The 25,533-nt window shown below is 45.7% G+C and overlaps 2 protein-coding genes across 2 annotated transcripts in view; both read left to right on the forward strand.

The window, feature by feature from the left end:
- Nucleotides 1-25,533, forward strand: part of camkmt (calmodulin-lysine N-methyltransferase) — a 167,892-nt gene that overhangs the window by 83,867 nt on the left and 58,492 nt on the right. The window lies entirely within an intron of this gene.
- Nucleotides 16,047-17,258, forward strand: LOC308296693 (kelch domain-containing protein 3-like; the record flags this gene model as incomplete). Its single annotated transcript, XM_080740021.1, has 1 exon — nucleotides 16,047-17,258. One exon carries the CDS (start codon nucleotides 16,047-16,049, stop codon nucleotides 17,256-17,258), a length of 1,212 nt encoding a protein of 403 aa, XP_080596147.1.

The raw sequence follows: 25,533 nt of genomic DNA on the forward strand, positions 1-25,533 counted from the left end.
TTTTATCGTCCAACATTTGTTTGGGACTTTGAATATTGGATTGAGTGTTGGGAGTTCATTGGGAGAGAAACAGCTTTCAGTCAGCGATGAATTGAAATTCATTTCGGAGTCGACGGCTTTTCATTCAATCACGGCTCACTAGAACGTCTATTGTGAGGAAAACTGAATTGGGTGTTTCTAGTAGAAGCCAAGAATTGGGGTCAGATGAATTCAATGATGGTACAACACAATCTTCCAAGCCATTCTACTTGGAAATGGCTGTTGCCCAACCCCAGCCTTCTGTCAAGGTGGAGTATACCGCTGACTAACAAAAGAGACAAGGGACGAGACACTAGATTACAGCTCCATAAGCCCTGTGAAAACCTCAACTCTTGAACACCAATTTAACCTAGTTCTGCATCCATATGTGTTTTAGTGTGTGTGCAGTGCTTGCATATGATTTCGTTGTGTATGTTTTCACTCATGTCTGTCCGTTCATGGGTCCGTCTGCGTGTGTCTGTGAAGAGCTAATCTCCAGCACCACTGGGCCGATTAACAAGAAAATAAAATACAAATGTATGTACTGTATACCAGGGGTCTTCAATGTTTTCAGGCCAAGGACCCCTTAGTTGAGAGAGAGATGAAGCATTACCTTATCATAGATTCCATATCATTTCATTGTTTGACAGCACGATCATTGTGTATTTTGGATTCATGTCAATTTGTGTTTTCAGATATTTAACCACTTTGCCTAAAATAGCCAACCTACAAGCTCACAACGCCTCGCAGCACGAGGCGCTGTAGTAACTCTGAGGACCCTCTAAAGGGTCCCGGACCCCCTGTTGAAGACCCATGATGTATACTGAAAGCAGTTTCTCCATATTATGTTACCACTAAACTTCCTCCATGTTTCATACAGTATGTGTTTATTCACTGAAATTAAACTATTTATCACTGTACACTACATACAGTACAGGGGGAATAACAGGTGAATTATTTACCCTACCTCTCACAATACTGAAATATACAATGAAAAGAATATTTTCGATTTCTTGATACTGAACTTTTCGTGTTCATTATATATAATTGTATAGTATCGGAATATCTGCTATTATATTGACCATCTCAAGCACTATTTTCTACGCTGATATTTCAACCTAATGTGAGGTTCTCTGGCCTGGTTCTCAGCCAAATTCACACACACAGCAGACCAAAACCGCTACTAAATATTCTGGAAGGGCCATGGTAAATAAATAGTGGGCAGGAGATAAGGGTTGGTGGGAGGGAGGGTTTCTGACAGGTAAACGGAGAGGAAAGAAGAGGGGAGGAGCGCATTTTGACAGCAGGGGTGAGAGGTCAGATGTAATCAGCAACGCTGTAATTCCCCGCAGCCAGTCAATTCTCTGTTTGTTTGTTTTTAATATTCTCCGCGCTCCTAACCCTGGCGCGTGTGCGTGCGCGCGCGTGTGTATACATGCTGTGTGCGTGCGTGTGTGGGGGATGCAGGGGTGTCGCACCAAATTCTGGGCCCTGGGTACAAGGAATCACTTGCGGGCCTCCCATGGAACGCATTATTGTGCATTATTTTGTGCTTTAACCATTGAAAACTAGCAGATACAAGCTCACAGGTGCCGCGCTGCGAGCTTGTAGATCTGCTATTTTTGAAAAATGTTGAACATTTGTGCAGGTCTTTGAATATTTTTGACACAGTTCTATAAATGTCTTCTAAATGTTTTTTTTGTTTTTTTTGAAAAACTTTCGTTTCTATGTCAGTGGTGCTCAAACTTTTTCTTGTGAAGGATCCCCAAAATTATATGTATTTGGCCACGGACCCCCATCTCAAAATATTTAGTTCCAGGGACACCCCAGAAGCAAAATTTGAGTTACAAATGTGCGCTTTAAAAATACACATATTCAAAGATTTGCACACTTTTTCACGACTTTTGAAAAATAGCAGATCTACAAGCTCGCAGCACAGCACTCGGTGCCACGCTGTGAGCTTGTATATCTGCTATTTTTTTGAAATAGCTAAAGTATAAAATAATTAAGGCCCCTCTCCACCTTGGGCCCTAGTAACTCAGTCCCACTTTCCCCCCCCTTGTGACGCCCATGGTGCTATGGCTACGTGCGGGCTATGCGTCCTTATGGGGATGTGTGTGTGTTTGTGTGTTTGTGTGTGTGTGTGTGTGTGTGTGTGTGTGTGTGTGTGTGTGTGTTGAAGGTGGGAGGGGTCAATTGAGTGAAGAGATGAGAGGTTGACTATCTGATGGCGTGTGTGAGAGTGCAGTTCGCCTGCCGCCAGCTCATACTCTGTTTGTTAGATTAGCTTATGTTTTTCAAACCGGTTTGGATAAATGTTTGCATTTTTCTTTTTATCTCTCTCTTCCTGTTTCTCTTGTTTGTGTTTCTGTTTGTGTACTGAATGTGTGTGTGGGTGTGTGTGTGTGTGTGTGTGCGTGCGCGTATGTGTGCGCGCGCGCGTGTGTGAGAGCAAATATATTTGGAAAGAAATCTCCTTGTCTGTTTCTCTGTCTTATTTACTTCCCCTGGCCAATCCAACCCTTCCCCTTTGGGCTGTCAGTCATTGCCATTGCCATGGGGATGCTTAGCTATGCATTAACATGGAAATAACGCATTATGTATGCTTGAGTTTGTATGTTTGCCACATGGCATATGTTATGTCTCAGCACCAACGTGCCTGGAGTTTGTGAGTTAACCCCATTTTGTGTGTGTGTGTGTGTGTGTGTGTGTGTGTGTGTGTGTGTGTGTGTGTGTGTGTGTGTGTGTGTGTGTGTGTGTGTGTGTGTGTGTGTGTGTGTGTGTGTGTGTGTGTGTGTGTGTGTGTGTGTGTGTGTGTGTGTGTGTGTGTGTGTGTGTGAGAGAGAGAGAGAGAGAGGGAAATGTAGCTGGATGTACACTATCTCTGTGTTTAATATATTTGTGTGCGTGTGTGTGTGTGTGTGTGCGCACAGCTCTGGATCACAAACACATGTGAATTACAACTGTCTGAATCCATGCCCGCCTGATGACCTCGGTTATGTGACACACGACCCCAATGCCCACAAGACACACTCTACTCTACCAGCCCGTCTTATCGTCCTGTCATCCAGTCATCATATTGGCGCGTGCGCGGCGTGTTTGCTTGTTTTGTCTGGGAGCACGGGTGAGAAAGCAACGGGGTTGATAATTGGACATGTTCTTTGAACACAAACACACACACACAGACGCATGCACGGTCGGTTGCGCGCGCACACACACACACACACACACACACACACACACACACACACACACACACACACACACACACACACACACGCACACACGCACACACACACACCAACCTCCCCACTGAGGAGCTATAAACATGTAAATGAGAGCAAAGGCCATTCCTCTCCCCTCCGTTCAATCACTTGTCACTCTGTCCACGCTGCCGTCCGCCACCCCATGAGGATGGGACGTGTGGTCCCTCTCTGGCAGGGACACGGCCTGAACCCCGCGGCCTGAGGCCAGACTCTCTGCATGGCCATTTACATGCCTGGCATGGGACGGAGCTACACTTTTTTCCCCCCCTCCAAAAATAGTATTGGTCCCTGTGGGGTGCTTAGCGGTATTGGTACTTAGGATCATAGGATTATTTTTGAGTGGTGCACACCGCTCCAGAGCTTGACTCTGTGTGTAGTTATTTTTGCAGTGTACTCACACGCATACGCAGTATGAGGTGTATGCAGTATGAAACAGCTGCAATACCGCTGGGTGACCAAGTGACACTGTTGAGCCGGGACACGCACGCACGCACGCACGCACGCACGCACGCACACACACACACACACACACACACACACACACACTGTTAAGCAGCCTTACCATTAATGGACACATAGCTCAATGAAAAATCGCTACAAATGCGCCGCTCAAATGCACCGCCCACTTCAAACATGATTTTATTAAAAGAATACATTTTTTGGGGGAAACTTTTTTCCTCTTTTTTTAACATTTTAAATACATAAATGGACCATGAAGTCCATTAGGGCTGCAATAATTAACCACTTTCAACCTTGCATCCTTGTGTGTGTGTGTGTGTGTGTGTGTGTGTGTGTGTGTGTGTGTGTGTGTGTGTGTGTGTGTGTGTGTGTGTCTGGCCTGGCCTGGCCTGGCCTGAACAACAGCGCCCCTCCCTTAACATGTGTGGTCAAAAAAGGTACTGTAGGCTACATACAGCCAGACAGACACGCAGACAGACAGACATACCCACACACACGGCCACGTATAGGAGCGTTGTGACCACCGCTCAAAAATCGAGATTGGTAACACTTTGTAGTCAGTCAGTCAGTGTAGTCAGGCAGTTTACAGTGGGCAGTATTAGACTAAGCAGTGTTGGCTAGTTGTGCTGGTGACAGTATTTCATCCAGACAGATAAGCCTCCATCAGGATCCATACACCGGCAATTGTGCCGTCTGGGAGGCCATGGAAGATGCAATTTGAGCAAAAGAAAATGACACCTCAGTGGAGGAGAAAGAGATCGAATAGTGAAAGAGAGGAGGGTGGTGATGGGGGGTGGTGAACACAAATACATGGTGATTTACACAAAAGTTAAAATGACAGGGAATTGGACACAGACACCTGGCTGTGTTATTATATCAACAACAGCACACTTCTCCACCGGAGGTGGTGTTGGTGGGGTGGGGGGGACTAGAGATGATCTTCCTCAATACAAACAACAGCCCTATCCCCCCTCCTACACCCTTTTTTTAAATTTCTCCCTTTGTCTTCTTGTGGCAAAACTGGGAAACATCAATTTACCCTAATTTGTTTTTTTGTGCTTTTTTTTAAATGCCGCCACCTTTGCCAATTTGTTGTTGCCATGTAGTCAGCTGTGTGTGTGTGTGTGTGTGTGTGTGTGTGTGTGTGTGTGTGTGTGTGTGTGTGTGTGTGTGTGTGTGTGTGTGTGTGTGTGTGTGTGTGTGTGTGTGTGTGTGTGTGTGTGTGTGTGTGTGTGTGTGTGTGTGTGTGTGTGTGTGCGCGTGCGTGTGTGCGGTCCATGTGGAGTATAGGGGAGAGAACAAGAGCGGGGGCCGATTTGATGGATATCTGTTGATATCTAGAGGCACCGGGGCCCTGATTGCCTAACATTAAACCAGCAATAACACACCAATCATCATACTTACATCTCCACATGCCAGACAGACGTATTGGATCAAACTCCCTTTCTCTCTCCCTGTTGTCTCTCTGTCACTCACCCCGTCTCTCTCTCTCACTCTCTCTCTCTCTCTCTCTCTCTCTCTCTCTCTCTTCCTGTCGATGCCTTGCTCTTTTCTCCTCTCTCCTGACATGCTTATTAGCTGGCATCGATCTGCGACGGTCAATTGTCAGCTCCTCTCATCCGCACCGTATTGACAGCATAATCAGGGACAGGAACGGGAGGGGCTCTGTGGGTGTGGGTGTTGGGGGCAGAGGCGATTAAAGACAAAATGGCAGGGATGGAGATGACGATAGTCCGATTAAATTTGCTGTGGGCAGGTAAATTATCGGCTGCTGGCGTGTTGGGCCCCCAGGTGTGCTACTCATACCTTGCGGATGTAACAATCAATGCCCTGAGCGGGGAACAAAGCCCAGACGTCCTGCTCGGCAACCTACACTCGCAACCCGTTGGGCCAATAGAGCTGAGCTAGATTTAGAGAGTGGTTACAGGTGGATCTTTTGTGGGGTCACTACACTACCCCCTCCATTCGTTAGACACGTCCTCACGCTTATAAGTGTGGAGATAGACAGGAAACAGGGAGAGAGATATGGGGAGAGACATGTAGCAAAGGTCGCCGGGAACGGGATTCGAACCCATGACATGCTGTCTTGCGGCACAGAGCCTATGTGGTATGCACCTGGACCGCTAGGCCAGCAGGCGCCCCAGCAATCCACTTCTGACTAGGGCTGCCACGATTATGACATTTTACATGACGATTAATTTTCTCTCAAATAATTGCGATTAACGATTTAATTGTGTTTTTGTTGTTGACAATTACATCTCTCTTTGGCGGCTTTTAGGCTTTGAAGTTGCACATGGCAGATATGACACATAACCTAAATATAAAAAAAAAACTGACATGTTTGACAACTTTAAACTTAAAAAAGAACATTGATAGTGTAAATAGCCGATCTACAAGCTCACAACGCGTCGCATATTTCCACTATTTTTTTTACTTTAAAATAAATATATGAACATTTTTCAACATGGAAACGATTATGACGATTATGAAAAATAATTGCGATTATGTCAAATAATTGCGATTAGACAATTATGTCATAATTGTGACAGCCCTACTTCTGACACCAGTATAGCAATCAATGCCCGGGCTGGGATTGAACACCGGACCTCCTGCTCGACAACCCATGCTCGCAACCAACCACCAATAGAGCTGAACTCAACTGGGGGAGCAGTTATGGGCGGTCTTCTCTTCTGTAATTGTGGGGGCGCTACACAGACACAAGCAAGACGACAAGTGCTAACACATTTTGGAAGCCAGTTGCAGGCAGACAGCATGGAATCTGAAAAACCTGGTTGACGTTCATTGTCACCTGAGTTCAAGAATGTGTGTGTTTGTGTGTGTGTGTGTGTGTGTGTCTGTGATTGTATGTGTCAGGCTTTAGGGTCAAGATTAGAAATGGCAAAAAAATAAGTTAAAAATGCCTCCCAAGGCATCTCCTGCGCTAATGTTGCGCAGGAGAGGGAACACAGGAAATCACTGTTGGAACTGTTACCCCCGCGACCCGATTCCGGATAAGCGGTTGAAGGTGGATAGATGGATGGATCTATAAAATTGACATCCAATAATGTCCTTCAATAACCAGCATAGTAATATAAATGTGGAATATAGAGCTCAGTTATAGAGTGGGGAGTGTCACGTCTCGTCTCATCTGTCCCATATAGCACTTTGTTGTGACTGTGCCATGGCCCCATGGAGAACCCCCTACTGCCCTGACTCGCTGCCCAGCTTCAGGGCTCTCTCTCTGGGGACAGTAGCAGCTGGCATGCCCCCTCTCTCGCTGGAGGGCTGGCGCCCATGTCGCATCTCCTTCGCACCCATGCACACACACACACACACACACACACACACACACACACACACACACACACACACACACACACACACACACACACACGGCCTCTTCTGCCTATTAAGTTTTAATCAGGCACTTTGCTGGGCATCTGTTAGGGGCATCTCTGTCCTCTCTCTGCGTTAAGGACCTGTCGCCGCTGGTTAGGAGCCATACAGATCTGCTGACTGATAGGCCCCTGGCCCACTTAGCGCCTGACATCACCTTCGCCTGGCCATCCACAAGCAATATTCTAGTCTAGCTAAAACACTAAATCACTGCAGTTTTATACTTCACTTCTTTTTTTAAACACTAGGATCTAGGACATTTCTGCAGAGCAGAGACAGAGTGTCCCCCTGAGAGGTACCCCAGAGGTTTAGTCAAATACACGAGTATCAGTTTAAATTCACACTCAGGATTTTGCAGTGTAGTCTGTTGACTGAAGCCTTGCGCTTCAACTGCACGAACCTTCAATATTCAATATTCTTGGGCAAACATTTAGCGAAAATAGAGAAAAGAGAGTGATTAATAGGATTCCCCAAAATAAGAGCATAACAAAATGTACTTTATGTATTAGCATGTTATGTCAAAGTCTACACAGTCAATATGCATATCTGTTTTCACCTTAATGGAAGGGAAGTACTGAAGGCATGCTGGTAGGAGTAATATACTGTGGAAAGCAATCCAGACACATACTGTACTTCGGTTAGGGTTAGGATTAAAGTTTAAGGTGCTACCTGGCGGCGCTCCGTCCTGTCCCGTCCCGTGGGGAGGGGACGGGGACATAGAATCGCGTCCCCGTCTCCAGGTGCTACCTGACGGATCCCCACCGTTGGGGCGCGTCTCCGGGACTGGGGCGCCAAAAGAGATTGCTCTCCCTCCACGAATTTGGTTTGTATCCCTGGACCATCTGAGAATTTGAGGACGTGAATGGGAATCGCACTATCATCTCGATAAGGGCTATTGAGTTTGCCCTTGAGCAAAGCACTTAACCCCAATCAGTCTTGTTGTGCTGGGCTGCTCCCAGTGGCCAACAGTAGAAGACTGTGGTTGTACTGAGAAGCTACAGTACCAGTGACACATTGTATGACTACCGTGTGTTTGTGTGTGTTTGTGTGTGTGTGTGTGTGTGTGTGTGTGTGTGTGTGTGTGTGTGTGTGTGTGTGTGTGTGTGTGTGTGTGTGTGTGTGTGTGTGTGTGTGTGTGTGTGTGTGTGTGTGTGTGTGTGTGTGTGTGTGTGTGTGTGTGTGTGTGTGTGTGTGTGTATGCTCGTATGCACACATGTATTCAGTGAGTAAACATAAAACTGCATATGGGGCCAGTTATAGCGGATGGAAAATGATACCAATTGCCTTCCTGAATGGTGCTGTTCTGATTCAAGTTTACACACTCACTGATAAAAAAGATGCATGGAGATCTGATTGTGTGTGTGTGTGTGTGTGTGTGTGTGTGTGTGTGTGTGTGTGTGTGTGTGTGTGTGTGTGTGTGTGTGTGTGTGTGTGTGTGTGTGTGTGTGTGTGTGTGTGTGTGTGTGTGTGTGAGTGTGTGTGTGTGTGTACATTTGTGCGTGAGTGTGTGTTTGTGTGTAGCATCACACTTGATAACCGTGAAGAAAAAGCACCATGGGGGTGAGAGAGAAAGTGAGAATACTGGAAAAACCTGCAGAACATCACATCAGAGAGAGAGAGAGAGGTAACAAGGTCACCTTGAGGTACTCTATCGATTAGAGATAACAACCCACTACAGCCCAGATATGCGTGTGTGTGCGCACACACACACACGCACACACACACACACACACACACACACACACACACACACACACCCTATTGAGTGAGCAACCTTTATTGAATCAGACAGGTGGAAGCTGGCAAGTTTTGTCAGGAGGAGGAGTGCACATGTATAGGATCCCAACAAAGGCCACTACACACGCACACGCTCTCACACACACACACACACACACACACACACACACACACACACACACACACACACACACACACACACACACACACACACACACACACACACACACATTCCCCATAGGGTGACAGTGATGGTGACAACTTGAGCAGGGGTTGGATGTTTTTTCTCAGACAAGAAGAATTAGCAGTCTGCCAGCGAGTCTTCTCTCCTTCTAATATCTGCCTGTCCACTCTCTGTCTCTTTCTCTCTCTGTGGCTGCTCCGTTCAGCTTCCCACCACATCGCTTCTGTCTCCTGTCACCATGCACATGCACACACACACACACACACACACACACACACACACACACACACACACACACACACACAGAGCGTTTGTCTCCCCTGTCAGCCTCTCTGTGCCTGGCTGACGACTTAATAGCTCCCAGTGAGTGGATTTGAGCACTCCGCTTGTGTGTGTTTACACGCGCTTGTCACGCCCGCAATATTCATATGGTGATGAGAAATATTCATTTCTGGAGGGGCGGGCGGCTGAGGGAGGGAGGGGAGGGGAGGGGAGGGGAGGGTGAAGGGAGGAACATACACACGTCTTTGCCCTCCTTTCGTCCTATCTGTGATTCCTGGTGTCCTGCATCTCTCTCTCTTCTCTCTCTCTTCTCTCTCTTCTCTCTCTCTCTCTCTCTTTCTCTCTCTCTCCCTCTCTCTCTCATTCCTTTGCGCCTTTATTTGGTTCCCCTTCTGGTCCACCTTCATTTATGTTCCTTTGATATCAAGCCGTTGGTGACGGCCACTCTGAGCTACTAAAGAAAGACGGACGTGGACAGACACGGACAAAGAAAAAAAAAATAATGTCTCGTAGCGCTGGGTGATATGACTTCAAATCAAAATCACTTTTATTAACTATATCAACATTTACTATTGATGACAGATCTGCATGCGATATATGTGACCTTCTAGATCAGCTTACCACCATACGTATGTACAATATTTATTGTACAATATTGTACAATCAAGGTACAGGTTTAAGTGGTTAATCCAACTAATCGATTTAGTCGATTAGGAAAAATGCAGTCGTTGATAAAAAGAACAAATAAAAAAGAAAAACGTGCTTCTCGATTATTCAGTTATATTGGTTTTAAATACATTTTAAAAAAATATGGTTTTGATATATATTTTGGGTTAAGTTGGCCCGGCCATAATGCCTTGTCAGTCAAACGTCCCTGTGTGTCTTGCTGTCCTGAAGACCTGCGGGTTGGCTGCCATAGGCCCCATGCAGCACTTATCTTGACACTGGAGCAGCAATCACACAGAGGGAGATTGAGCGCTGTTCATTTTGTGTCAGTGTGTCTGTGGCGACCCGGGGACCAGAATGCAAACTCCTGCGCGCGCACGCACAGATTCATCCACAGCTCAGCTCCCTCAATCACCCGACCCCTGTTTAAAATGAATGGATAATATCATGCCTTTCACAGTTCACATCTCAGTCTCCATTCCGCTTCTCTCTCTCTCTCTCTTTCTCTCTCTCTCTCTCTCTTTCTCTCTTTCTCTCTCTCTACCAGTTTATCACAGCGTTGTTCTGTTTTGTCTGATATGGGGCACCAATGCATTTTTATTCCCTATCTCATATGGCTGTTCTTTATTCAAGGCTGTGTGAGTGTGATAGAGTTTGTCTTGGTGAAATAGGCGTGTCTTTGTCCTAGAAAATATAGGCCCTGTGTGTGTGTTCGTGTGTGTGTGTGTGTGTGTGTGTGTGTGTGTGTGTGTGTGTGTGTGTGTGTGTGTGTGTGTGTGTGTGTGTGTGTGTGTGTGTGTGTGTGTGTGTGTGTGTGTGTGTGTGTGTGTGTGTGTGTGTGTGTGTGTGTGTTCAGTGAGTGCATGTGTGCGTGTCCATGCGTTCACTAAGTGCTCCCTGGCTTCCTCAAGAGTAAATCAGCTCTTTAACTAAGCAACACAATTTGTAACCACTGGCAACCAGCGAGCCAATGACATACCTACGCTGCCTGATTGACAGCTGACTTTGTCCCGGTTTGCGCCGGTAACTCAGGGCAACAAATTGGTCTTGTCGGGTGATGATGGAGTGACTGATGCGTGCGTGTGTGTGTGTGTGTGAGAGAGAGAGAGAGAGGACAAGCAGACAGAAAGAACGAAGAGAGCTTATCCCTCCCACTCAATTACTGACCCTGACTGTGTGTGTGTGTGTGTGTGTGTGTGTGTGTGTGTGTGTGTGTGTGTGTGTGTGTGTGTGTGTGTGTGTGTGTGTGTGTGTGTGTGTGTGTGTGTGTGTGTGTGTGTGTGTGATGTGAATGCCTGTCCCTCCCTTCCACTCATGCCCAGTTCTGACTGAGAGCCATTGTCTGTCTGTCTGTCTGCTGTCAATTACAGTCCAGTTCAATTTAGTTTGTCCAGTCCACTCTATAATGTCCATTAACGCCACATACAGTTATTAATGTCTGTACATACTGTATTTAGATCCCAACTGTCATATAGCTTTTTATCCTCTCTCTCTCTCTCTCTCTCTCTCTCTCTCTCTCTCTCTCTCTCTCTCTCTCTCTCTCTCTCTCATTAAATAATGACAATTTAAATGGTACAAGCTAGAGTATAAAACAGTAGTGCAATATCAACTGAAGCAATAAAAAATATTGACTGCAAATGAATTGTCAACATGTGATCAATTACGTGGTATCGGAATGGCATACTGTAGACTGGCATACTGGCCGATATACCCATACCAGCATTTTAGGCAGTATCGGCAGCTTTTCCTGTAATGGTATCGAAACAACCCTATTTAAGAGCTCCACTACACAAACAGACAGAAAGACAGAGCGACTGCAGGACCTATTACTTACGTACGGGTCAGACACGCATGGCGACAACTTTCCAATATGACAACATACTCCACGGATCTGTGACCAGATCACCTGCACCAGACACAGAGACAAAGGCAAAGTTTGAAGCTACTGCATCAGGCAGACTGTTTACGTATTATTACTGGGGCAAGCCGTCTGGTACTTGATCTGTGACTTGACTGTTGACTTGATCAGATTACGGTAGCTCTTATTTTGAAATCCGCTCGCTGTACTGAGAGGAAATGGCTCTGTTTGTTAGCAAGGTTGTTGCAGCTGTACCGTCCGGGAAGCTAGTAGCTACGACGATGCACAACAAAACCACGTGGATTACTCGCAATAGTTTGGCTAAAGTTCATATTTATAGAAATAGAAAATCATGCTCCTATGGCTTAAACGATGTACACCGTTTGGAAGTGTGTTTTGGGACCTCCGCTCCGCAGCACTGGTGGTGTTATGTCATGCTGCAAAGTAATGGGCGAATTGAGACGTCGCTCTCTCTGTATGGATAGCAGTGCCAGTGTCCAAAAGAAATCACAGGAATAATGGAAGTCACTGGAGTTTTACGCCATGTAAACAGCAGGTAGGCTATATTATCTAAAAGTGTGTTTAAAGAGAAGGCAGCCGTAATTAACAATACATGTTTGCTTACATTGCATTAAAATAGGCAACGGAACAATTGTTATGTTTGCAAATCAGAAATTCGAGGGTATTTATTTGTCACTCACAAAAGTTATCCATACAGATGCTAATGCAAACTTCGGGCCGGGGTGGTGTTTCATTTGGGAACGACGCGACGTCGTATCATGATTGGTGTTCATGGCAGTAGGCGGAGGCACTGCGTCGCATTGTTTCTCTCATAACATTACCCACGTGTGGACGGTGTGGTATTGGTTCAGTCGGCGACAATATGGAGCGGTTAGTTTATTTGTGATGGAACTCAAGAAAGGCTACTCAGCACTGGTCGGCTTGGCTGGATGAAAAGGTTGACACGGGCTAGCCATTCGCCATTCAGGTCCTGGTGTCAGAAATCTGTTATAGCCTGGCCCTATGGCATCAACGGTAAAACGTTTTTCAAGCGGGGGGAGGGGGGGGGGGGGGCAAAATACATTTCCGTCTCGGGATTTTTTTTTGCTTTAAGCCCTGAGTAATATACAGTCATTTCTTCCATCAGATGCTGCACAGCATTTATTCCACCTTTCTGTAACTGTTATACTGCTCTGTTACCGTGAAGAAAAAGCACCATGGGGGTGAGAGAGAAAGTGAGTGTGTGTGCACACACACACACACACACACACACACACACACACACACACACACACACACACACACACACACACACACACACACACACCTGCCCTGCACCCACTTTGATAAATCCCCATTTCCATATGAAATATTAAATACAACCATCTGTTCCTAATTACAGCACCATGCTCCCTGTAGGATGGGTTTAGTAACAAACTAGGGACAAACGTGCACACACACAAATGCAAGCACTCATACACGCACGCACAACACATAAATGCAGAGGATAGGAGGACAAGTTTTGTGTATCATGCACAGTTGTACACACAACATTTTAGCAGTAAAGTTGTGAAAGCAGCTGTGCACTGTGTATCGAAGTGCTCATACTGTAAGAGATGTTTCTGATCTGGTGGAGCGGAATGTCTGCCCGTGGACACACACACACACACACACACACACACACACACACACACACACACACACACACACACACACACACACACCCTCTTACTCCTTCGCATTGACCAGTGATGATGGAGGTAGTCCTTGTGAAAATAGTCAGTGAACCAGAGGGCAGTATCATTATGTTTCAGTGTGGCTGTGTGAGCGTTGCTTTTGTCACATTGGACAATAGACCCGATCCGAGGAGAACCACGACAACTTGTGTGCATTCAAGTGTATTTCTACCTGCCTTTCTGTATCGTGTCTTACAGTATATAAAAAAAAAATACTTTGTCAATTTGTTGCAATCCTCCGATTGCGCGAGACACAGCGCCAAACAGCACTAGCCACCCACGCTTCCCACTGTGACTTTGACTTCTCGCATGCAGATACAGCAGACGCCATCTCTCTCACCCCATTGCCCACAGAAAAGGCCTTCTCTGACTGTGCACCTCAATGGAGTCACAGGAAGAATGAGGAAATGGCCCATGCTTAGCAGCTCAACACGCCTGCCCACCCCCCATAACCCAGAGCCCCTCAACATGTAGCATTAGCAGGCTGGTGAATAGAGCTGTCATGGCTCCCCATCTCCAGGGAGCCAATGGTCTACCTATAGGCTGAATGGAAACTGGTGAGACCAGTAGAGCTACCGTGGACCAGAATGGCAATTGTTGTGGGCTCTGTGGAAATTGCTGGTCCCCCCAGGACCTGGGATACTTAATGATGCCCCCCCTGACAGCTTGTTGCCAGCAGTGTTTGAATCTCTCTCTCTCTCTTAGGTGCTGTAGGAGGTATTATTCTGAAGATGTCTGCCCATAACCTGTTGAAAGAGAGAGTTATGACACTCGTTGATCTTGCCGCAACGCGATCACATGGGTCATGTATTGCACATGCTTCATCAACACCCATTATGAGGATTCATAACGATACAGTAGTGTTTGGAGCTATCTGTCACCAGGTGTTGTTCTTGTTGTTATCACTGAGCAGTGAGCACACAAAAATAATTACAAATCAGCTGTATTCGTTTTGGCAATAAATTACATGAATTTTGAATATTCTTTGTTTGCAACGGAAGTCTATCATTTGGGAGCGTTGTAACTCTGTCAATAGTTCTGGCTCTGCCAGTCTGGCCAGAGAGAGAGAGGGAGACACAGAGAGAGAGACTTTGAGAAAGAGATGAGTGAGGAGGTTAGGGGTAGAGAGAGAGAGATGCATGAGAGGGTTAGGGAGAGAGAAAGATAGGGCCAAATGGCTTTGGGTTCCCCCCGGGGTGAACTCCGTTGGCTTCCAAAGGCCTGTCTTTGTCCGGAGCTTTCACTGTGATTAGGGCGTTCGAGTCGACAATTCACTTAAGTCCTCTCTCTTTCTCTCTTTCTTTGTCTCTACCTTTCTCTCAATATCTTTCTCTCTCTGTCTTTCTCTCTCTCCCACACACGCACGCACGCACGCACGCACGCACGCACGCACGCACACACACACACACACGCACACACACACACACACACACACACACACACACACACACACACACACACCTTCTCTCTCACACACACCTTCTCTCTCTCTCTCTCTCTGTCATGCTCTCAGGGTAAATAACCTGTTTTTTTGTAATGCAGTTGAGCTCAGCAAGGACCCTTTCCCCATAATACCACTTAATTCCCTGTGTGCCAGAAGCAGGTAAACGGAGACAGACAGACAGACAGGCAGAGAGAGCGCGAGAGAAAGAGAGGCACAATTGCAGAGGGATCCGGTCCCAATGGTAGCCAATCAGGAGGGAATATGGGAAATGGGACAGATCCATGTTGATGACAGGACTTTAGAGATACTGTGTACCGCTTTGTGTGATTTTAGGGCAAAATCTGTAGGAGCAGTGTCCAAAAATGTGTTTTGCAAGAATTGGCTTCATGGTGGCGCTAGAAGAGGGCCACGTGAGAAACGGTGGTGGAGATATGAGTAGGACAAAAGTGTGACGTGTGACAGACAGACAGACTGACAGCCGGTGGAGGTTGGCTGGACTAGAACAATAGTCTGCTTGCCGTACTGGCAACCACACTACCTAGAGCGCTAGGAGGGCGCGCCTTGTTATTTATATCAGGTCACACTTGTTGATGGTGACGTCACCAAGAATGCTGGTCCCTCATTGGCTGTTTATGGTGACGACCTGATTGGCTAAGGGCGTAAAAAGATACGCGACAGATACGCAACTGAACGCAGTACTTGCCCTCTCTGCTGGCGCAAGTAATTAACACTTGCTTTCTCAGTCATGTACACTGGAATAAGGTTATGAAGGCCAGTTTGTGACAATGAAGTCGCAAAGGAAAGTCAAGCTTTAGAACATTCTCTATGTCATATTATCGCATCGCCTTCCCAACACAACCCGTGTCCGATTGACCAAGCTTTACGTGACACCTGTGCCAATGTAGCAATATAAGGGGTAGCACGTGCAACAGGACTCCATTCTTCAACAGAGTAACTCCCTGTGAATTCAGTTTAGTGCACTCTGGTGCCGCTGTGTGATATGTTGCGCTGGACGCTGCATTTGAAAGGAGGACCAGAGAGGGACTATGACCATGCTGCTGTGGCAGTGGGGCACAAGGTGTACTCATTTGGAGGCTGTGACGGGGAGACCACCACTAAGAGGATCGATGTGTACGTCTTCAACACAGTGTCTTTGCGCTGGACGAAGTTGCCTGCAGTAACAACTAAAAGTGGGGATCTTCTTGAGGTTCCCTCCAGGCGCCACAGCCACACCGCTGTGCTGATAGAAGACATCATCTACATCTGGGGGGGAAGTACTTACACAAGTGAGTACACTAATGTGCTTTATGCATTTGACGCCAACACCCACAGGTGGTTCAAGACCATGGTTTCTGGGTGTGTTCCAGTGGTGAGGTTTGGCCACTCAGCCTGTGTCCTGGGGAAGGCTATGTATATTTTTGGAGGATACACCGACCAGCTAACTGGATGCACTAATGACATGTACATGTTGGACACAACCACAATGATCTGGGCTTTAATTACTACCAGAGGCACTCCAGCGCCAGTTTCATTCTATCACTCTGCCACCATCATTGGGACAAAGATGTATGTATTTGGGGGCCATGGGGACCAGGACAACAACATTAGAGTGTTTGACACAAACACCAACTGCTGGTTGAGCACGCCTTCAGCAAAGGTTATTCCGGAAGGCCGTGCATTACATTCAGCCTTTGCTTACAATGAAGAGCTATACATATTTGGTGGTAAAAATTGGCAACTGGTCAAGACCTTCAATGATCTGTGGAAATTCAATCCAGAGACCTTCTCCTGGCGGAAGGTTGAGTACAAGGGGAGAGGCCCTTGTTCATGGATGTATATGATGGGCTGTTGCATAGTGGGAGATCGTACCATTCTCTATGGAGGATATAGATACACATCCGTTCCAAGGGCTGTTGAAGATCATGGAGATGATGCCAAGTTGTCTGACCTGTACATCCTAGACCTATGTCCTAGTCTGAAGACACTATGCAAGCTAGTAGTTATCAAGGACAATCTGGAGAAGTCAGAGCTCCCACATGACATCAAGTGGGAACTGAAAGCTATGACTTATTGCAAAAATAACAGCCCAGACGACGACGACAGAGAACAAGTTTCTGTTTCATATGATATTATGTCAGAACAAATGGAAATTCTAGACATCAACTCAAGGATATGTCTCTCCCATCAGAATGATGAGAGACAGATCAAATGAATGTGCTCAGTGATACTCACCAGCAGGAACTAAGCAGCATTATAAAGGAAAGTAGAGACTACCAACTGAACTGTGCCAGGGCAGACATGGCTGCAAAAGAATAGAAACTTCTATGACCAGTTGATCTCCATCAGGAATTAATGTAGAAACAAAGAGATGCTTTGGGCAAAGGAATGGACAGTTACCAGAAGATGACTACAGGAAACCGATGTTTGTAAATGAGAAGTACTGGGAGTAGGAGAGGAAAATGACTGCAAAGGTGGAGACCTTTGTTTTTTTTTATTATCTTTTTTTCAGTCAAACTTGCATTAAAGGTTGAAGATTAACTACTCATCTACTACCGGAATCCCGGTTATTTTTCTTTCTTTTGAAAGTAGTCACTGCATATCCATCTCAAGTAAATCCAGTAAAAAAGACAGCACATTAATCCATCCAGTGGTTCCAAAGCTAGTTTGCAGAGTCAGGAAAGAGAGAAATGGACGTTTTCCTGCAAAATCTAACATGAGACCCAATGCAGATCCGGTTCCCAGCGTAATGTTGGATTAAATTAAATTAAAAATAATTCTGTCATATCTCGTCATTGGGACAGAAGGCTTTTAAAATAGCTTGTCATAACTTGTCATTGGTAGTGATTGAGTTAACCATTACATTAGACAAAAATAATTTGAATCATTTGTATCTCGGGATGTGGATCACATGGGAACGTCTCGAATATTGCATCTCGGACATCATGTGCCCAGCCTGTGACATCAGTCATTATGATGACAGTCGTCTATGACGTATGACTCAATGTGGGCAAGGTTTCAGGCAAGGATTACTGCATCGTGACGTTAGATATAAAAAAGTAAAAACTACCCCCCCCCCCCCCCCCCCCCCCCCCGATACAGATTAGGGTATAGGGTCACCTGTCGCCGCACACATAATAGACACTGTAGCCATGGGAGGTGAAACCAATGCATCCATAACCACACCTCTAGTTGAGAAATCCAATTCCACTTGTTTTCATCTGGACCATTGATCTTGTCCGGTATGAGGGAGGCAGAGGGAATATTGTCAACAAATAGTCAAACCCTGGCAAAACGACACATCCAACCACTAAGGCAATTCAAGTGTGTGGAGGCATGCGAGTATCTGTCCATGTATGCATGTGCATGTAAAAGCAGGGGTGAATGGAGTTGACCAAACAAAAGTGGCAGGTGTGTGTGCGTGTGTGTGAGCTTCTTCATACATGATTATCTGCATCATTCATCATACATAAGTAATATAAAAGAAAATGTCGGGTAAAACTGATTATTGTCTCCGCCAGGCCAAAAGGCATGGCCAAGACTATGTTTTCGCCCCTGTCCGTCCTTCCGTCCGTCCGTCCGTCCGTCCGTCCGTCCGTCCGTCCGTCTGCGTGCGTGTCCGCATGCGTGCGTGTCCTTCCGTCTGTGGACAGCTAAACTCTGGCACGCAGACTCCCTGGGTGCCAGAGCAGAACCTCTGCCCCCAATGTTTCGCATTGGCCTGTGATAGTGCCACCAGGAGGCGGATTTGTGCAAAACAACACATTTTTGGACAGTACTCCTACATATTTTGTCCAAAAATCACGCAAATCGGTACACAGTATCTCTATAGTCATTAAACAAATCCAGTCTTTCAGATTTTTCATATTCCATCCTGATTGGCTAAGATTGGCTTCCAAAGTTTACAAGAGTGCTCCCTTTTGAACAAAAAGCCTCAAATCATGAACATGAACTCTCGTGAGTGCGATTTCCGTTAAACTTTGCACGCACATTCTCACTAGGCCGAATAGAAAAGGCACTTCAAATCAGCCTCATGCTATAACAGGCCGATTCGTGTTTTTACCAATAACTCCACCAATCAGTGTAAAACTTTGTATGCGCACTCCCTAGAGGCCAATTAGAAACCTTTGCCCTGCATTTATTACATCTGCTTTCTATAGTGCCACCAGAAGGCTGACTTATGTAAAACATGTATTTTTTATATTACTCCTTGATTTGTTCCAAAAATCACACAAATCAGTACAGAGTATCTCTAGTCAAGTGATCAAGACTGATCTGTCCGATGTTTCATATTCCATCCTAGTTGGTTTACATTGGCTTCCATAGTTTGCAGGATTAGTGATTTGAACAAAATGCCTCAAATCATAAACGCCAGGTTGCGATTTCCGTGCAATTTTGCACACACATTCCCAATAGCTCAAGGAACAAATGCCACCCTTTTCACATTGGCCTGTTATAGCACCACCAGCAGCTCAATTTTAGCAAAACACATTTTGGAACAAAATGTCTCAAATCATGACAGGCCGCAGATGACATGGCACCCTTTTCACATTTGCCTATTATAGCGCCACCAGGAGGCCAATAACCTAACTGACCTGGTGGAGACCTGTGCTCGGAAGAGCACTGCTTCTAGTTTTGATATCGGTTCAATACCGATATTGCAATTTTAAGGCTGATATCGCCGATACAGATATATACGACCGATATATCAGTGCATTCCTATACTGTACTGTATGTATACTAGGGTTGTACGGTTTCCATTTTTTTAAAACCAAGGTTTATGCCCCCCAAAAAACCCCGGTACACGGTTTTACACGGTTTTACAATCTTATAGATTTTAACGTGATAAAAAAAAAAAAAAAAAGTTTCAAAGTATTTTATTTATTATTTATAAAGCAGATACAAAAGTGTTTTACCCACGAAAATGCAGTAAATACTATTGGGCTATACTAAAATAAATTGTAAATAGCCTAAGTCAATTTAATTTGTCATTTCAGAGGTTAAAAAAAGTCCTTACGTTGTCACTTTAGACATGTACAATATAAACCCTCAAAACACTGTATGTTGTTTTGTTTACAGTTGAGTGAGAAAACAATGTTGCACATTAAGTTAATCATTTGGGGACCACCCAAAATAATTTTGGGACCTCTCTGGGGTCTCGACCCACAGATTGACAAACGCTGAGGCATTTGCCTGGATGCAGTGTGTACTGGGTCAGAGGTGTCAATTGGGTATGGCAAGCTTTGGCAGCTGCCATACCTTTGGCTACAGGGGAAAAAATAAAATGTACTGTAATCGTGCCCCGTTGCTAAGGTATGGCAATCTGACTGGTGTCTTGCACACGCGCGAGGGCGCGCATGCAAGACACCAGTCATGTTGCCATACCTTAGCTTTTTCTGAAGTGACGCCGCTGTACTGGGTGCTGTGTCAAGCGCACAAACACTGCATAGTAAACACTGATGGAGTAGAGAACTTCTTAAAAAGTTTTAGATTAAGACAATTTGCTTGCATTGCGATGCAGCCGTGTGCCGTTCTGCATCGATGCAGTGACGTTACATAATTGTTACTTTTAGCCTACGTTTGTTGTTGTTTTTCCTCCTGAAGGAACCTTGGAGGAGACGAGAGGCATACAAAAATAGCTGATCTACAAGCTTGTGGCTCGTCGACCGTGCAACGTCTTGTGAGCTTGTAGATCCACCGTGTTTAGCTTCAAGCTAAGCCTCGTGCATTTCTTTAGAGACCAGGTCTCCCTCCAGCTGCTACTATTATCTCTGTGTCTCCTTCAGGAGTGATTTCTGCTGCTTCCGTAAACACGGCAGATGCGGCAGCGGCGCACATGTCACGTGACGGTTTTCGGTTTTGGCTTACGAGACCGTCAACATTTTATAACACCGTATCAAACCGAAACACCGAAAAACCGTACAATCCTAATGTATACAATGTGCCTGTAATGCTTAATTACACACACACGCGCGCAAGCACACACGCGCGTGCGCACACACGCGCGTGCGCACACACACACACACACACACACAGAGCAGTATAGTTTTTTATTTCACTTGTATGTTTGCATGATGTACAGTACAACTATTCTAAAGTAGGCTGATGGCAGGCAGCCATCTTTTTTGTTTGCTGTGGCCTTTTTTTTATGTAGAAAAATCTCATCAGCCACGTACATTTCACCACTCTTCCTTCTCCCTCCTCCTAACCTTCCTCTGTCTTCTAACCCATCTCATCTCTGCACCCTGTTCTCTTTCTGCCCTTGCCCTGTCAATCCTTCTTTAATGTCTGAGCATTGCTATCATCTCTCTCTTTCTGTCTATCTCTCTTCCCAGTATGCCCTCCCACCTTCTTCCTTCCGGTCCCTAATTGTTTCTTTATTTGCATTAACATTCAGCCAGCTAGAGTCAGCTGCAGGTGACACCCTGTAATTTCACATCCTTGCCTTTCCACGGAAGGAGAAACAGAGAGATGGAGATTGCAATCTATCTCGGGCAATCTATGATCTATGTGCGTGAGAGAGTGCGTGCGTGTGTGCGTGCGTGCGTGTCATAATCTCAGGTTGTCACAGCCCTGTGCCACTCTCCCTATGCTAATCAATGAATGAAGTCCTGCAAAGCCCTCATCTTCTGGCTAAGCCCCACACCCCAGGCTGATATGTCTATTAGACACACATCAAACTCTCTCTCTCTCTCTTCTGACTCTTAATTCTCTCCCTTGATCGATCACCCTCCCGCTCTCTTTATCACGGTTTCTCTTTTAGCCCCCTATTCTGTCTCTCTGCCCTTCCATATAACCCCTCTCCTCTTTTGTCCCCCATCCATCCATCCATCCCTCGCTGTCCCCACCCTCTCCGTGTTTCGCTCCCCCGTCTCATCAGTTCCAGCCTCTGTCATTTTCTTTGCCCCCTCCCACCACCCCACATCCAGATGTACACAGTATACCCCCTCCTCATACACATGGGATTCAAGCCGACATGGAGACCGACAGGTTTGTGAGTGGGCGGGCGGGCAGGGAGGCAGACAGACAGACAGACCAGGGTCCCACTGGCAAGCAGAAAGACAGACAGACATCATGCAAGCAGGCAAACAGACGCGCATGCGGTCAGACAGACATGTTGACAGTCAAACGTGCGGACGGACAGACGGACGGACAGACAGACAGGCAGTCAGCCCTGGCATTTTGTAGCAGATAAGTAAGCTATCAGAGGAGGGGGGATAAATAGCAGAGTAAAGATTGGTCCCGGCCCCCTCGGAGAGGAGCGGGGGGCCACAATGCAGGCATGGTGCGTAGATAGACCCCCGCTCTCATTATAAGACGCCTAATCCAAAACCATGTTTACTCAGAGAGAGAAAGAGAGGGGCCACGCTTATCAGAGCTGCGCACTGTGTGTGTGTGAGTGTGTGTGTGTGTGTGTGTGTGTGTGTGTGTGTGTGTGTGTGTGTGTGTATGTGTGTGTGTGTGTGTGTGTGTGTGTGTGTGTGTGTGTGCGCGCGAAAGAGAGAGTGTTCATGCACACGTGTTTCTGTCTGTGTTAAAATGAGTCTATTGCAATGGAAAAAGGAGTCTCTCCGTGCCAGACTCTGGTGACCAGAATGTAGATGTCTATCACAGGGTCTTCTCTGGTGAAGACGTAGAGGCTATCTGATGCTTAATTTATGCCTCATACGTCGGAAATAGCAGATCTAGAACCTCACAATATGAGCTCACAAGCTCCCAATCACAATTTTGAGCACACATAGTGGACACAGTATTGCAGTTGTTTTATTTGATGAAAAATAAAGTAATATTCATAGCTCGAAACAACAATCAGGCTTTCACAGTTATTGTCTCCACCAGCCGAAGGCTGAGGGAGAGTATGTTTTCCCCTCCGTCTGTCCGTGCGTCCGTCCGTCCGTGTGTCCGTGTGTCCTCGCAGTTTGTGTGCAGCTAATCTCAGTCGCCGTTGGCCCGATCGCTGCCAAACTGAGCACACACACTCCCTGGATGCCAATCTAGAACCTCTGCCCCACATTTTTCAAATCAGCCTCATGGTGGCGCTATAACAGGCCGATTTGTGTGGCCTGGTTGTTACCAGCTAATCTCCGGCGCCGTTGGCCCGATCGCTGCCAAACTGAGCACACACACTCCCTGGATGCTGATTCAGAACCTCTGCCCCACATTTTTTAAATCAGCCTCATGGTGGCGCTATAACAGGCCGATTTGTGTGGCCTGGTGGAGACCTGTGCTCGGAAGAGCACTGCTTCTAGTTACATAATCATTTAATCGCAATTATTTGAGATAATCGCAATTATTTGAGATAATCGCATTTTGAAACATTTAAACAAACTGTGGAAATAGTAAGCTCACAGCGCATCACAATATTTTGATTATTGGTATCGGTCATTGTCAGTAATGTACGTTTTTGTCATATCTGCCCCATGCAACTTTTGGCCTAAAAGCCACACAATTAATGGTTATGGACGCAATTATTTCTATGGCGGTTAATCATCAAGTACCGTATTTTCCGGACTATAAGGCGCACTTAAAAGCCTTTAATTTTCTCAAAAAACTACAGTGCGCCTTATAGTCCAGTGTGCCTTATATATGGATCATTCATTGACATTGAAATTCCCTTTAGCACAGCTCCATCTGATGCATAACGCAACGGTAGCGTCTAGTATGTGCGCCTTATAGTCTGGTGCGCCTTATATATGAAAACAGTTCGAAAATAGACCATTCATTGACAGTGTGCCTTATAGTCCGGTGCGCCTTATAGTCCGGAAAATACGGTAATATGTCATAATCGCGACAGCCCTACACTACCAACACTGTGTTGGTTCAGATTACAACACATTACTACTAGCTGTGTTGTGGTGACAATATGTATGTATGTATACAGTATGTCTAATGTTTGTTAGAGCTGGAGACAACCCCTGTTATTGAACAACAACTACTTTATTGCATATAACTTTCAGAATATAGAGCTTTAACCTAAACACTTTTTGTTTTAAACAAAACATATCTTTAATTAGTTTTCAATAGCCCAACCGAAAGGTTATTTCTCATTGGAAGAATATGGAGACACACTTTCAACCAATGCAGAATTGCAGATGTAGGTCTAGCATTACTGATAAAAAGCGATTTGTTTACATCGGCCCGCGAGAGTGTCGCGCCGCCGATATTTGCCGTCCACTCCAATGCAATCCAGGATCTTTAGAGCTCATTTTCTCTGATCTATGCCTTTCTATGAGGGGCGCAAGGTTTAATCACGGCTAAATCGCCGAACATTGGGCTTCTAAAATGAGTGGTAGCCAATAGCTAACTTCAAGCTAACTTCATCCTGTTCCTGTTCATGACACAAAGGAAAGTGTTCAGGCGCGTCATGGCTGCGCACGGCTTGTGCATATACAGCGTATGTCTTCTAGTCTATAGACTAGGATGTAAACAAAGTGTCGGCCCTACAATGAAAAAGTTGACTATAGCTCCTTTAAATATAAATAAATAAAAAACACCTGTTTCGCACACAACACGTTGCGACACGTTGTGAGCTTGTATCGGCTACTTTCGGCTAGCCACATGGCCATGTCGTATGGCTCCATGGACAGGCCAAAGCATTTGCAACAGGATAAGCTAAGAAGCTAACGATAGCCTACATGCTGCTGTGCTGTCAGCACTCAGCATTGGTGTTGTTCACCACTAGTAATCACAGGACAGGGGTCCACTCATAATTCCGACATCCCATTATTCTGACCGTTAGGTTAGTGTGAGGTCAGGGTTAGGGATAGGGTTAGTTATAATGGGGCCAGTTGGACCAACGGGACGTCGGGAAGAATGTGCCGTCAGAATAATGACATGACACACTGTGCTGTGATGCGCCGTTGCCTGGAATGTTTGCTTTGGAGAACCACGGGGCAAATTGACAGCTTGGGTATTTAGTGGCACCAAAATGAAGCACCAAAAAGTCTCTGTCTGTCTCTGTACTCATCCCTAGTTGTATTCACACCAAAAAAAGGCCCGGATTTAATATTCAGGATTTACTGTATATGCAGATAAAATTATAATTTGCAGTTCACACGTTCATATTGTTGCAGTGCAGCGCTTCACGATTGTTGTGGCAAAAATTTTGCGATTAACGATATTATCACAATAATCAACTTGAAACTTAAAATGCCACTTTTGTTAACCACTTGAACCCTCAGCAACCCTATTCTGGGGCGAACGTTTGCCAAAAAAATAACAACAAATCGATTTGTGTGGAGTGAAATAAGAGCGTACCAAATGCGCTCTTACAGGTCCGTTTTATCGAGTATAGAGGGTTTAAGTACTTCGGAATTTGTGGAGGACAATTTCACGATAAATTCAAATCTCTGGCTGCGATACGATTACTGTGAGCATTTTTTCATGATAAACGACAATAACTATTATCGCCCCATCCCTACTTGAGGACGTGTGCGCATGGATTTTGACATGGATCACCCCTCCCGGCCCCCCAATACACGCAACACCTT

Source organism: Nannobrachium achirus (genome assembly GCF_963921795.1).
Source record: "Nannobrachium achirus genome assembly, chromosome: 13".
NCBI classification, from domain to species: domain Eukaryota; kingdom Metazoa; phylum Chordata; class Actinopteri; order Myctophiformes; family Myctophidae; genus Nannobrachium; species Nannobrachium achirus.